The sequence below is a fragment of the Aulostomus chinensis genome, chromosome 17 (assembly GCF_037954235.1).
Source record: "Aulostomus chinensis isolate RoL2024-O1b breed Wild chromosome 17, RoL_Achi_v1.0, whole genome shotgun sequence".
In the NCBI taxonomy this organism is placed as follows: Eukaryota; Metazoa; Chordata; class Actinopteri; order Syngnathiformes; family Aulostomidae; genus Aulostomus; species Aulostomus chinensis.
Genome location: NC_141336.1, coordinates 23,781,826 through 23,797,192, shown reverse-complemented (window position 1 = coordinate 23,797,192; position 15,367 = coordinate 23,781,826). Strand labels below are relative to the sequence as shown.

The 15,367-nt window shown below is 43.8% G+C and overlaps 1 protein-coding gene across 3 annotated transcripts in view; it reads left to right on the top strand.

Moving 5' to 3' along the window:
* Positions 1 to 15,367, top strand: part of alk (ALK receptor tyrosine kinase) — a 334,907-nt gene that overhangs the window by 267,067 nt on the left and 52,473 nt on the right. For all 3 annotated transcript variants that reach the window (XM_086182128.1, XM_086182129.1, XM_086182131.1), the window contains one exon: positions 9,435 to 9,566. In XM_086182128.1, the coding sequence (XP_086038254.1) occupies positions 9,435 to 9,566 (132 nt within the window). The remainder of the gene's footprint in view (positions 1 to 9,434; positions 9,567 to 15,367) is intronic.

Below are 15,367 nucleotides of genomic sequence, written 5' to 3'. Positions count from 1 at the left end.
TAATGTAACATTTGATTAAAAGCACACAAACTTTGGGGGTCATTTCCTGTGTAAGGTTAAATTTTCTGATAACTCCACATCACTTCATGCGCGGGGGGAATATTCACCATCATTGCACGAATTTTAATTAGCAGATTTGTCAAAAAGCAATAAGGTCACTATTGACACCGATACCCATCCAGCAGATCAGACCCATCTATCAGTTTTACTGCACGGGAATGTTTCGTTTGCTGTCTTCTGGTCTCTTATTGTTTATATTCAACCAAAATATTCAGTCAAGCACCTCATTGATCGTCTGCTGTCAGACGCACGGATCACCAACGTGAGGCGTTCAAGGACCTTTGCATTCACTCTGTGTTTTTACCAGCTTTAACTGTGGGTTTTACTGCTCCTGTAGCATCATGGCCAGGATTAAAAAGACAACTTAAAAAAAAATGTAATTTGATGAATGAAAGTAATTTGATGAATGAGAGAAATTTGATGAATATTTCTGTCTTTTCTGCGTGTGACTGTCTGACTTGCTGAGAATCACACATTGCTTTGGGCCTTCAGAGAATGCCCTGTGATGGGGGAAAAAAAAATGAATGTAGCAAGTAAACAACAACAACAACAAAAACCCTGCTCATAAATTAACAGAAAACACAACCTGCCAAGACAAGAATGTCTCTGGCAGTATTCAACTCCCCGTTCTATCTCTAATCTCTTGCCTTGGGCTTCTCTGCGAGCAGCGTGCCGTCAACACAAACCCGGTTTCTATTGCAGGCACCTTTCCAAGGCAATCTAGCACGGCAGTTACAATTTAAGATATTGAGCAAGTGCTAAATGGTCTAGGCCACCAAGTGGAGTGTCCCCAGCCTAGATATGCCAAATGGAACAGATGTCTAAATGGGAATGTTGATGTGGCAGCGACGAGGACATTTCCAGATATTATGGACTTAAGTGTCATTGAGGTAAAGTCAGTCGTTAAAATACAGACTCCCTAAATCTCTTTTCATTCTGTGGAGGGGACATTTGGAGCTAGAATGTTGGCAGGTCCTGTTTTATCTGGCTGATCAGTTCTGCTATTCCTGCATTTGATTGCCAGACATATATATTATATTACAATATCGCTGTAGTACTCACTGAGGTCCTCTACTGACTTCAGATTAACACCGGGGTTCCTTTTGAAGCTGCTGCTGGAATAACCAATGAACTGGTGCTATTTATCACCCTGTCGCTTTGCTCAGAAGCAATAAAATCTTAGATATTATCAACTAAACCTCTTTAAACACAAACATTCATACTGTCAACCTTTCATTTACGCTGTGTCTTGAATGGAAATAGCTTCTTTTTTTTTAACCTTTGGGTGCTCCAGGTGTTTAGTTTTGGTCGTCCAGGTCACGTATGAAGTATTTCTGTCCTGATGGGAGGGTTTCCTTCCAAAGTAGCGTCCATGTAGGGTCATGAGGGGTCACTGAAGGGTTACAAATGTATATTGATCATATCCTGAAATATGTAGCAGATCAATATGTTGCTTTATGAGTTTTTGGTGCCCCAGCGCACCAGAACCTTTTGGTACTTTTACGGGTACAGATTGAAGTGTCTTGATACTGCAGTGTAGTAAATGGTGACCTTGTGGGGAAAAAGAAGAGTGCTGTTAACAATGAGATACTACAGTGCGCAAAAGTTAGGGACAAAAACAAAACAGACAACCGAAGCTGGCGACCAGAGCAGCTCCAGCATGATATCAGAAGCCCACTCCTGTAGATTGGTGATACTTCACCCAAAAATGACCGGTTGTTTATCAGGTACTCGTGATCTGACGTCCTGAAGCAGTTTTCCTTTGCCCTGCGTGACTTCTTGCTGACTCCAGTCTTGGCCAGGGAAGAAGCTGTGGGACAGGACTGATGTAACTGGGTAGTTTAACTCAAACGACAGTCGACACTGAGCATTCGACTGAAGACTTGGATTATAACCGGCGATGCGTTTGGAGTTTGTTAACCGACGTTTGTTTTTTGTAGTTTAGCTGTTGTTGAGCTTCAGTCTCGGGGAGCTTCCAGCAACAAGAGTGAGGCTCGGGTTTTCTGAATTATGGATTCACCAAGAGGTCCTGCAGGGTGGAAGAACATCATTATCTCAGGCCATCTACAGTACTTGATGAGCAGATTCTTTTGGAGTTCAAGTAGTGAGAGGTTACATTTGTGTCTGTTGTCTATTAACCCGCTCCCACCAGGCGTCCAGCAGAGGAAACATGATCAGCAGGGCTAAAACCCATCCAATGTTCTAACGCTGCGTCACCGCAGCGACTCAAACACTGGTCTTTCACCAAACCTGAAAGATTGACGGCTGATGAAATCAAGCACGGGGAAACAAATAATCGTGAGCACACGCAGCAGCAGATGTTTGGTTAATCAGATTAATGTTCATTAAGTCTTCATGTTGAGCTAAAACAATATTCCAATTCTGTGCAGGGAAACTTATAGAATGAAGACATCGAAGGCTGTGCCTGCTTATGTTTTGTATTTCTAGCACCAGACTGGTTTTGTTGCAGGGAGCGTGACAGATAGTGATAGGGATTGGCCAGAGCTCTGCCCAATGGAGCGAGGCTGTGTGCAGTTAATTGAATTCATGAGCAAATACTTCTTGTCCTGTCGACTGTCCAGAGGGAAACTCGGCTGCATCCATCTTCAGCATCCCAGCCACTGTAAATCTCAGAGAATATCTCCATATTCTGCCTCCTGGACCCCTTAAGAGGCTTCCTCCGTGTGACAGACGGCACTCCCTCATGACAAAATGGGAGATTAGAGAATACGCTTTGACTCCATTGAGTTCCATGCTCACTCTCTGTTGCTACAAAGCAGATCCTCTCCAGCCCTGCATTGTTGTTTCAGAGCACACACTCGGGATCTGACTGACATGCTTGCTCATCTGCAGGAAAATAAAAGCCTTATTAATTTCAGCGTGTATGTGTCAGCCCTCCTCTTGACTCCACACTGTGCTCCTGTGGCTGGACCTCAAATAGGACAGCGATCCGCAGGCGATCTGCACCAAACACGGCAAAAGTTTTATTCAAATCTCACAACCGAATGCTTTGCATGATGTCACGATACAGAGAGAAGCGTCTCTGATTGATGTAATCTTGCTTTTAAAAAAGAAAGAAAGAAAGTGATGTGCAGTCAAACAAAAATGCAAAAACTGTCAAATGTGTAATTGTTCACGTTGAAAAGGGAACCCCGATGCGTCGCCTCCTATTACCGGTTCTGCTTCATAGAAGTGAAAACATGACACCTCTGCTCAGTCCAGTTGTAGAATAGGACTTTTCTTGATGCCACACAAACTTCTAACAGACCTGCTCACAGAGAGAATGCAGGAAGAACCAGCCACGTACATGCAGCTGGAAGCTAACGCGCGGCTGACGGCGAACAGCATCAAAACTGCATGAAAATGTCTGTGAACAAACTTTCAAGCGGGTCATCCGATATAATCCACATCATCTTTTATCTCACCCGAGGTTGCACAAGTAGGTTCTGCTGGTGAGGTGGCGGTGTCTCAGCTGACAGCAACAACCCCAACAGAGGAATCCTTGGAAGCTCACAGCCAATCAGCACCAGTGTCAGGCTGGGAGCGGCTGGAAATGATGGAGGGGAACTTGTGCTGTTAATTTGAGATTATACACATAGAAATGATCCTGCAGACGGAATTTTAGCTGTGTTGGATTCCAACAATGATACCCTCCCACCAACACCCACAACCTCCCCAAGTGAATTTCGTCGCCGCAACGCCGTGATGTATCCGCCAGATGCCGTAACATTTGCAGCGTGTTGCCTGGTTGTGACTCCCCTTTAACTCAGCGGTTGAGCGTCTTGATCATCCCGTGATTCTTGGGTAAAGAGACGCTTGATTTTCTCGCTGTAAGCAGATGGCACATGTGACAGTTACAAACTGGACCATCTTGGCCGGTCATCTGAGGTCGGAGATTTTCTGAAGAGGAAAAACCAAACTTAAGTGAGACGTTTTCCCAGCATGCTGAGCTGGCAGTGGGAGACGGGCGGAAAATAAACTGGGCTTCTCGTGGAGATCCTTTGAGTAACAACTTTAGATGATTCATCCTCTCGGGGCCACGTCCTCATAAATAAACAGATATAATACAGTAAATATAATACATACATACATACATACATACATACATATATATATATACCGGTACATTACATGGATTATTATTTTCCACTTTCACTAATTTTGTTATGCTGATCATGAATACGATTTTTTTTTTAATATTTCAGAATTTTAACCCTGTAAATGCCGGTTTGCTTGATTTGATTTGGGAATTTTAAACTACTGTAATATGGTTATCTAACTATGGATGCATCTACACACACACACACACACACACACACACACACACACACAAGGCTACATGGTTTTAATCACAATTTTGGAGTAAACGTATTGTATGAGTGCACAGTACTGCTTGTGGAAATAGCAGGTATAAGCGCCATTGGCCAAACATTATAAAACGACACCAAATGTTGGAAAATAGTAAAAACTACAAATTTCAAGTTATAAAACAAGATTAAAAAGAAGAAAATGCAATGCATGTTTTTATGCTCTGAAAGTCGCATTTTTTCCCCCTAAAATGCTCAAGAAATCCGTGTGGACTTTTTCTCACATTCCAAAACAATGCAATAATTATATGCCACAATCATTAACATAGCTTAAGTAATTAAAATATCCTTATTGAAATATGTGCAAAATGCTCTAAATAAGTTTATTAAAAACATTTGGGACCAGAAATGTGGAGAACAGAGAATGAAGGAGCACAGCGCTCCTCTGCTGGAGGCCTGAAGGACCCTGAACGCCTCTTTTGCTAACAATGATGAGTAGCTGAAACCTGCTCTCCACCTTTCAGTCTCTGGTGGCAGCTCTTACAAATACTTAGTGATTACTAACCGCTAATTGTTCTTAACACTTATCAACTGCAAATACTCGGTTGGGGATGGGAGGGAGCTCATGTATAAATAAGGACTTTAACTCCCCTCTTACGTGGACACAGACCAACATGAGGAAGAGTAAACAGCAGGGCTGTTTGCGCTTCTTCCAAATGTCCTTTGCAACAGATGCTCGGCATCAATGCAGACCTGCAACAAAAGACACGCATTTGTTCTGCAAAGCTGTGAGTCGGTAATTAGAAACAACAGACTTGAACCAGGAATGTACTGTAATGTGCAGCTATAAAAAGCCAATACAGCAGAGTTTCAGTTGTTTGGTTAAGAGAGCTTCTCATCCTACAGCTTTTATTTCTGTCTGACTGATATACGGCAGCTTTGTTTATCTCTGAAAAGATGAGCTTTACTCGTTTGTGTAGAAAAATTCATTGGCAACTCAAAGAGAAACAAAGCAACAGAAGCACAGAAGGTATGAACACAAAAAAAAAATGGAAAAGAAAAGCAATTCAGTTAAAGCGGTGGGTCTGGATGAGCAAGTATTGTTTAGTCCAAGCTTGTGAGTGTTTGCTTTGTTGCAGCATGAAAGCCGTCTTGTCTTGAAGATTTGTCGTCGTCTCTGCGGCTTTGAATAATTGTCATGTGACAGTTATTAGCAGTACGGAACAATAGTTGGAAGTAATTTTAATTTAATTTTGGCAGCTGCTTTTTTACTTTCGCCAGCCCCGTGTCAAAGGTCTGTGTCAGACTTTACATGTTTGGTCCTCCTCGTCTAGTTTAGCATTTTAGTTTCACCTTTTGTCAAAGAAAACCTGTATTATTCTGGTTGTAGTCCATGAAACCGGTCATGGATTTCTTTATGGTGAAACTCACAAGTGTTTTTTTTGTTTTGTTTTGTTTTCATTTGGGGACATTGTTCGTCTTTTTCTTTTCTTTTCTTTTTTGCAAAAAAAAGAAAAAAAAGAATGGACTATAGTGCATTCGATTATATACGAGACTACAAAGGTGTGCGGGCTGGGAATATTTAATGTTGGAAACCTTCTATGGAGGGTTGTTTATACTGCATCTAAGTGTGCACTGCGCCTTCCTCCATCAGACACTCAGATTATTAGCATCTTGCCCACGAACGCTAGGCTTCTGAGTCAGATGGTGGAGTTGGAAATGTCATTTTTAAAACGTGTTTGACGAACGCTTGCGTGCTTACGTATCTCACTGTGTCCGCTGTCCACTGTGTTCCAGTCACCCTTGAACATTTCCTCGTCAGCGCTCACCTTCGGTCTCGGTTTGGTTTTGGTGGAATCAGTGGTGTCTGACTGGTGATCTACAGGTGTTTCTGCACACCTGTTGATGAAGTTAATTATTGAGGTCTGTGTTTTATTAGTGTGAGACAGGAGCAAGTCGCCTTTGTGAGGAAAACAACACCATCTTTGTTGTTGTGAAGTGCCTCTACTGTTCTGTTGTTAACGGGCTGGAACAGAGACACTAATTATTAGACATTTAGTTGTACCCACGAGGAACCCCGTTTCCTGTTCTTGCGCATCTCTTTTGTCATTTATCAATGGCCGCTGTGCCCTCTGTCACCTCTCCAGCTCCTCGCCATCATACATCATTCCCCTCACAAAGCCAAAGCATCCCCCTGAGCGCACGGATAACAAAACTCCCCGACACCCACAGACTATTCATCCCCCACTGACCCACTTCTTTGCACAATCTGACAAGTGTGATTTAAAGACTGCGGAGGGCCAGGAGTGCGGCGGCCATGTCTGGCTGCACTCACCTGCTCCAGGAGCTTAAAGTTCACTGACATCGCCACTTTCATACTTTTTATTTTTTCCTCCGCTGTCATCAAACGAAGATAAATTGATGAATTTACATACCTTGCCCAAAGGTTTTAGTGTGCTCTAGATAACTTTTTCTCTCTTGATAAATCATTCTGCTTGCGGTGTCAACATTATACGGAGGGGAAGCCACTGAGCACAATGAATGCATAATGCATGTGTCGAGCATGACTGAATACACACAGCAAGACCACATCTATACACACAAAGTTGGCCATAAACAAAGAAGCCTTTGCTTTGCTGCATTTGAATAGAATGCTTTATTTTCCTTTTTCTGGGCTCTGTAGTGTGTTCGTGTTGCTTGGGCTCGGTCCAAAACTTCCATTCTTAAAAGGAAGCACTGCGCTACGATTGCTATTCCGCCGCGCTGCATTGAAGTAGAGGAGTATTGATTATCAAGGTCATTTATTCAGGATATGTTTTCACAGAATTTGAATTGGGTTATTCATTGACATGTTAATGTGGCTCTAAGGGTCTGCCACAGTAGTGGAGTGTGGGTGGCCCCTGACTAATGTGTTTTTGTCCAATAAAAAAATCCCTCCCCCTCGTTCTAATCCATCCAGTTGACTGTGCCAGTTCCCCACTGGGCCTGAAGATTTCTCCACCACACTGGAGTTCAGGCATGACTGTGAAATTCTGCCCTCTGCATTATAACAAGACAGCCATTTCTCTGCTCGGGTGGCAGCTACCGACTTCTGTAGACTTATCATGAAACCCAGAATCCTTTTTAACACATTTTCTCAGCAAGGTGTTGAGAACACGCGAGCCGATGCAAACGGGCGAGATTTAACCAGCGTTCACCGACTAAAATTCAATGACTTTGGTCTGTGTTTGGGTAACGGACTGCTCAAGTTTAGCGTACACACGCAGTCAAATGTATATGTGCTGTTTGTGTAATTCTGATGGGTGCCATTATTAACTTTCAACCAGTAATAATTGTGATTATTTTTTTGTAGTCGTATCAGGTGATGGGTGTGTAACTTATTTCGCCCCTCTGTGACACAGTGCTTTGCCTTTGCCTTGCACAAAACCTGTTTTGTAGTCAAGTGACAGTGTCGGCACCATGGAAACGGTGCCAGGAGAAAAGCTTTCAGGATGCGGAGGACACACCAGTGGACATCAACCTGGAGCCAGGAGTCCAACCACCATTTGTATGATGATGGTGTTTTCCACCGGAACGATGCCTGCAGAAAGGCGGTCGGATCACCAAGTAAAATGTGAAACGCTTTAATCAGCAGGACTTGAGCATCCGCCTCCCACTGCAAAGTTATTTTTAGGAACACAGAGTCACTCCAGTGTTCGGGATTTGTTGTCTTTTAGGTTCACGTTGAGTAACTCAGTCTTGATGTCACGAATAACTGCGGTATCAGATGAAAGGAAACACAGGACCTGCATCAACGCTGCAGCAACATCGCCGTGATCGCTCAGTGGTTCATTCACCGTACAGCTGACGCACGTTTCTAATGACCCGGAACCAGCTGAGTTTGTGTTCTCCTGACTTTAGTCTGAAGACTGCCTGAGCACCACCTGAGCGGCTGGGACCAGCATCCATCCCTCTATCGTATCAAGTGACGGATGGATGAAACACTGAAACATTGTTTCTTAGTAGTCGTGTTTGATGCTTCATTTTCTTTGTCTCTATTTTTTTGAATTTCCAAAAGAAAGTGTCTAGTGCAGTCACACACAGTTGTCATTTTTCCTTCAAATCAACAATGAATCAGACAACAAAAAATGAAACCCACCAACAAAACTAAAGATAGTGATTGTAGTTCTAATGATAAAAATGATATCCAAAAATGAATTTTTTTATTTGTTTTTCTATTCTTTCTGACCTGTAACATGTCCTCCACATGTTCAAGCCTGAGTCGGAGTGGAGCCCAACAGAGGAACCTGTGAAACGAAGAGTTCGTTCATTACGCGAGCCGTGTTAAAAAGAGTTCAGCAGCCGTCGGCTCAGCAAACAGCTTTGACTCCCCCATCCTGAACGTTACCAGGCTCCCCGGTTCACACCGGCGGAGAACAAATCTGCATAATACAGACGGAGGACACACTAGAGTGAGCAGAGTCGGTCAGTGGTGATAAAAATCACTTCTCATCTGTATGAGACGGGGAAAACAAAGATTCCCATCAGAGGACCTTTTCTTTACCTCCTCCTTCCTGTTTCGTTCTCTATGATCAGCCTCTGATGATCAAGGTTGAGATGAGCAGTCAGCTTCCACCTGAGATATCAGCGCCCGGATTTACATAGATATGCAAATGTTACAATAGAGTTGTTGAGACTGGTGTGTGTGTGTGTGTGTGTGTGTCTACCTTATCTAGGTCATTGTTTCTGCAGCCTCCTTGTCTGATGGATACTGTATTCAGAGCCAGATGCTTATGCAGCCTCAGCCGAGTAATTTATGTCGGTACAGCGAGTCTCTGGGTGTCATACAGGGTTTACAGCAGCAGGTTCTATTAGCCTTTGACGCTGACTGATGTACTTTTATATAACAACTGTATATTTCCTTCTGTTTGTAAGTTAAACTGATTTGTGTTCCAGCATCTGACACATAAGTTGTGCAGAAACTTGGAGCCTTTTTTTCTTTTCTTGCGCATTCAGTTTTGTCCTTACAACAACGTTATGTGGCAACGCTACATCATTTTCTCATCTTTCCTCCGTCTCTCTGCTCAGCACCCTCACCGGGCCCTAACATCACACTTGAGGGCCAGTACCACTGTCACCAAGGACCCGCGATCCCACTTGAGAAGCTGTGTGACTTCACTTCGGACTGTCCAAGTGGCGATGACGAAGGCCACCTCTGCCGTGAGTACTCCCCGATTTAGCAACACATCCATGTGTAAGACTGCGTGAAGCTGATCAGCCGTGGTGATTGTCATTAACGAACCTGTAGAACCCTGTAACTGAGTGTCTGTGTGAGCGTTCCTGAGAGAAGCAAAGGGGAAATGCAGAGAAAAAGACAGCTTAGCTATGCTTGGCTAGCATTTCTCGCCCTTGACATACCCTGCCGTGGTTATTTCTATCTCCTACCACATTTGTTTTCAGCCTTTCTCAAAGTGTAACAGGAGCACTTGCATGCAGACATCTGATTCACAACTACACTCCTCAGGCCCTGCTGTTTGTGTGTGTGTGTGTGTGTGTGTGTGTGTGTGTGTGTGTGTGCGTGTGTGTGTGTGTGTGTGCGCACGTGTGCGCGCTCATGCTTCTTGCAGTTTTACATTGTCCTTAACATGTATAGACACGGCTCAAACACCTCACCCTTTACAATTTTTACTAATAGTGCCTTTTAATTTCAGTGTTTTTTTTACCCACATTTAACCAAGCAGAATTAATTTGCCTCTGCCAACAGTTCAGGTCAGCCTCCTATGTTGTGTGGCGCTTATTAAAATGATTGCTGCTCCCTGGTGCTTATAGCTGTGCTAACTATGGAAGCTAAGAGATAAGAGGCTAACGAGAGGGTGAAAATCCCAGCCAGGTGCGTTTTTTCTTTCTACTGCAGGAGGACTTATCGGTGCTAATTGGCCTGAGTGGCTAACCCAAGGGTATAATCTCCATTTGAATGGTGTGTGTGTGTGTGTGTGTGTGTGTGTGTGTGTGTGTGTGTGTGTGTGTGTGTGTGTGTGTGTGAATATGAGAGAGAGAGAGAGAGAGAGAGAGAGAGAGAAACCTTGTTTAAATAAATTAGGAGTCCACGATACTTGTGAGGTCTAACATGCTTCATGGAATCAAAATATTGAACCTCACAACTTGAAATGGCAGTTTGAGGATTAAGAGGCGTGAGTGCAACGAATTCATCCCACATTTTAATACGAGGATAAACCCTGGAGATGCTCCATCTGGTTTTTGAGGACGGACCTCAGACACAAAACAACCAAATAGCATGTTAGCCGCAGTTCCGGGTAATTATAACTTCTGATATTTTTGTAATTTTTACAATGAATGTTAAACACAACCCTGGTTCTATTAATGCAGGCACAGACTGTTTTGAGAAAAATGTATTTGATGACTTTAGAGATGTCTCTCTCTCTCTCTCTGCTGCACCACTGCTAGCGTTCATAGCAGCTAAGCTAACCAGCAGGCAGATGTCCAGGGGGAGTCTGGAGCTCTGTCTGCGTCTCTGGATCTAGAAATGATTCGCTCATTTCCTTAAATGTGTGTCTGTATTTTGTTGTTAATACTAATGGCTTTTAATTGAGGTTAGATTTTCCATGCAGGAGCTTTTTTTTTTTTTTTTTCCCAGTTGCTTTTACTTAAAGGGATAGTTCACCCAAAAATGAAAGTTGGGTCATGATCTCCTGGCCCTCAAGGAGTTTTTGTGGTAGATTTTTTTTGAAGACCACAAAACACTGCTGGAACAAACAAGTGAAGTGAACGTTGCTGTTTTCTGAAAGGACACTGAGGCTAAAAGCATGTCCTCAGTGAGATTTTTCAAAACAACTCAGTGTGTCGAAGCTTCGGGACACTTGGATCACTTCGAATGAGCAGTATGGTATATATAGGATAAAAACCTCCTTTTACTTCAATTGTATAGTCTCCCTTTAGATAAAGGGTCAGAATACCTCTGCAGTATTTGTCAGTAACAACACAAAGCGTTTGTGCTGTAGAATCAACTGTGAAATGCTGAGCATCCACAGAGTCTTGGTGCAGTTTGACAGAAGCATGAAGGTCAGCCGTGAATTACACTGAACCAAGGTTTTCTCTGTCTATCAATCTGTTCTTAAAATAGTAGCAACTCTTATCAGCGGCGGTGGAGGACGAGCTCTTACATCAGCATGACACTTTCACGTGCGCCTGCGGTCTTTCCCCATCACGTACAGTCCACCACTCTACCTGCAGCGCTGTATTTGTTCCATTTTCATCTCCATCACTCATTGCAATTACCCCCTGCTACACAAATCACACAGTGTTCCCTCTCTGATACCCTATTCTCTATGATCTATCCCTGAGTTATCTGATTTGATCTATTTAAGGCTTTCATAAGCTGTGCCAAGGCTCATTATCAGGGAAAGCAGTGAGAAGCAGGAGGGACAAACTTAGCTTGTGTCAATCACAGAGATTTCTGACATATAAGGAAGACGCGGTCCCTGTGGAGCCTACTCGCTCTCTCCTGGCCTGGCATCATTATACATAAATGCATCCTCCAGTCTTTGAGTCTCACAGCTTCCTCCGGTTGATCTTAGTCGATCTAAATTCTGCGTACGCCTCACTGCTTTCCAGCACTGCATTTCCCCGCAACTACAGAGGGATGCTGCTGACATCAAAGCTACAAGCCAGTAAGAATTAAGCGTGATCATCTGCAGGATTCTTCCTGCTCCCAGAGATCACTTGTCATCGCACAGCGAGACCAGCGCTGTGATGTCTTCCTCTGTGTGCTCCAGGCGTGCAGTGGGATCCACCCCTACTGGTGATGGCACACGCTGGTATAATTAACAACATTAATTCATGACCTGATCATCACGGTGGCATCAGGAGCCATGTTAGCGTTAGGCTAGCTCTGCTCACGTCACTGCCGTATCTGGTGATCATCAGCTGTTCCAAACCTTCAGCTGGCCCAGTTTTCTCCTTCCTCACGTTGGCGAATGACATTTGAGGCGACTTTTGAAGCCGTTTCAGTCTGGGTACGTCCCCTGCTGCCTCTGCATGCAGCCCATCTCCACCCCAGCTAAGCCCGGTTGGTGCAACTTACAACAACAATACCTTTACCTCCATCACAGTTAATGAGTGACTTATTAGACACAGTCAGGATCACTCTCATGTCATTATTGTAAAAAAAAAATTGCAGTGATGATGCTGTGTTTTTTTTTTCCTGGGATCTGTACCAAACAAATACGTTCTCTTAGAATGTGATTTGCAGTCTGGGACGTCTCTGCTGACTTTAGCAAAGGCTACATTGTGATTTTATTAAAAATTGGATTATCTGTTTGCCCTGTCTCATTCATGATCACCTCCCTTAATCTTGATTTTTCTTAATATGCTATGAATTTAGCTTCCATATATCTGACCTAATCAGTTGCCATGTTTGCTGAATCTGTTCTGGACTCCTGTTTATCTCCGCGTTTGGGGGACGGAGGTTCTAGAACAGACTCACACCACCCTATTCAACTCACCTCTATGGCAAGCACGTTTTCTTCTTCATGGAACTGATTCAGACCTAAATTCACGTTTATAATTATCACAAACTTCCTAAGTTGTTGTTTTTTTTTAATGAAAAGGTTATTTAATGGGGGACACAGTCACCCTTTCTGGATAACTGAAGATGAAGCAGAGAAATAAAATAAACCTCCAATCAATAGACGGCGATGCAGATCATTTATCCTGAGCTGCGGGGGACGCCGCACGTTTGGAAGGAATGTCAAACATAATTCAACGCAAACAAAGAATGTGTATCTCATTAACATGTCTGATTATCATCATCTCTTACATGTGAAGACGAAGCATGACAACCACCACTGACCGTGTGTGTATGTGTGTGTGTGTGTGTGTATGAGGATTTGGGGGGATTTTTGTCAACAAGCAGAACAACAACAAAGATCCAGTAATCCGCAGCAGAATACGCAGCGTGAGGAAGTGCAGCTAAAGCTGGCTAGACTTCCCTCTGCGGCCTCCACGGGAAGGTTGATGTCACTTCACGCTGCACTTGAATGTAAGGACAAAAACACTGTTTGAAGAAGCGACTGAAGGTGGTAACTTTAGCCCCCGAGTAACAAACTAACATCCAGTCAAGGTCTTGGTTCTGACAGTAAACCTCGGCTAATTAGCAGGCCCCAGTGCGAGCTCTGATGTGGACCAAATGAGGGAATGAAGCAGCGCGTCAGAGGCACAGATAAACTCAGAGCTGATCAACCGTCACGGAAACACGGATGAATCAGACTTTCTTAAAATAACGTTCGCGGATGGAAACCGGACCCCCGGACGTGTGCAGATGTGCCCGGCCTAACATCACCGCCACACGTGGCCACTCGCGCAGAGATGGCTCATCACGTGATGCGACTTCAACTCTCCGCGCTTCGCAGAAAGGACCTCAACGTGATCCTAATTGGTTTATGGAGAATAAGAAAAAATAAATAAACAGGATGACTCACAAGACCACGAGACACACGAGACCACTGAACTCACTCATTACCCAGAGAAGCTTCTTTCTGGGAAACATCAAAGCAAAGAATTGCATTGCACTCCTTTAAAATAAAAATTAGGCTGCTTTCTTCTCAATTATATTCATGATTTCTACAGTAGGTGTCTGAAAGCTGTTAACAGCTTTTTCATGTAATAAAAGCTAATGTAAAACGTAGTGTCAGCGAGGTAGTAAGCCGTTTTCTCTCGGCTGAAAATAAATAGATAAATAGTTGTTTTTTTTAAAAAACCTGCTTTATAATCTTCGGCCAGTTTCAGCTCCATTATCTGGATGGTGCCATTTCCAAAAACTATACTGTTATCACTGCAGTTTCGTCTACTTAACGGGCTCTCACTCTAGCTCAGGAGAAAAGTAACATAAAGTGAACTTAGAGAGAAAGACCTTCAAAGAGAGAGATCAAACATCCTCACTGGAATGATCAGCCACATGCTTTCAAAGCATCAGGAATCATTAGAAACCAAACAATGCATGTACTGAAGGCAGGCTACTGATCCTGTGTGGGTCCTCATCTGTCTGTCACTCTTTAATATGATCACGGTATCAGGGGGTCATGTTGTTCTGGAATGAGAACAGAGAATTAGGGATTGATGAGATTATCATAATGACTGTTACGCAACATGAAGAATGAAGTACAGAGAAGGTGAATGACGGGAGAACGCCTGATCAACATGAATCCGACCATCAACTCACTCCGGCAGAAGTGATCTCTGAGTATGCGGGTCTCCAGAAAGACTCAGCTATCGCATGTTGCATCAGGATCAGCCTGCTCTTGCAGCGCCGCAGCCATGAAGATTTCCTCAGGTTGCAAGTGCTCTTCCTCGCTGCGGCTGGTTGCCGGGTAACGGGCAGCGGTGCGTCTCAGCTGACTGGTCAACATGTGGCCGCAGAAGCGGGATTTTGTCAGAGGAAATAGAGTCTCTGCTGGCTCTGTGTCCGTCCACGTCTGGAGGAGGAGGACATGCTCTGTTTGGTTGCACCAGTGTTGCTAAGCCTTTTTGAGTCGCGGCCCCAAGAGTGAGCTAGTTGATGTTCCAGCCCCCACCCCCGCCCCTGCCCTCAACCCCACCCGTCCCCGTACGCTCAGTCTGAATAATAAATCCCATTTTTCTCGAGTGTTCTAGATTAATCTTAATAGCTGCAGGAAACAGACAACATGTGTACTTGGAGAGAAAATGCTTCGCATACTCTCTGGACCTGTTAGGATGTAAAAATAAACACTGTTGCCTGATAACATCAATTCAACAGTTTTACTGGTTTAAATTTAACGCTAGTTTCCGTGGTTTTAAATTGCAGACAGGCACACTTGGACTCACACTCAATAAAAGCTGTGCCATGAAAAATGATCGCACTGTGGCAGGCAGTGGAATGTAAAAGAAGGTTTCTAGAAATGATCTTGCACCCCTCTGTGGGTTCTGACCTCCAGGCCTCACGCCGACTCTCCGGAGTTTAAGTATCAAAGTAGCAAGACGAGAGT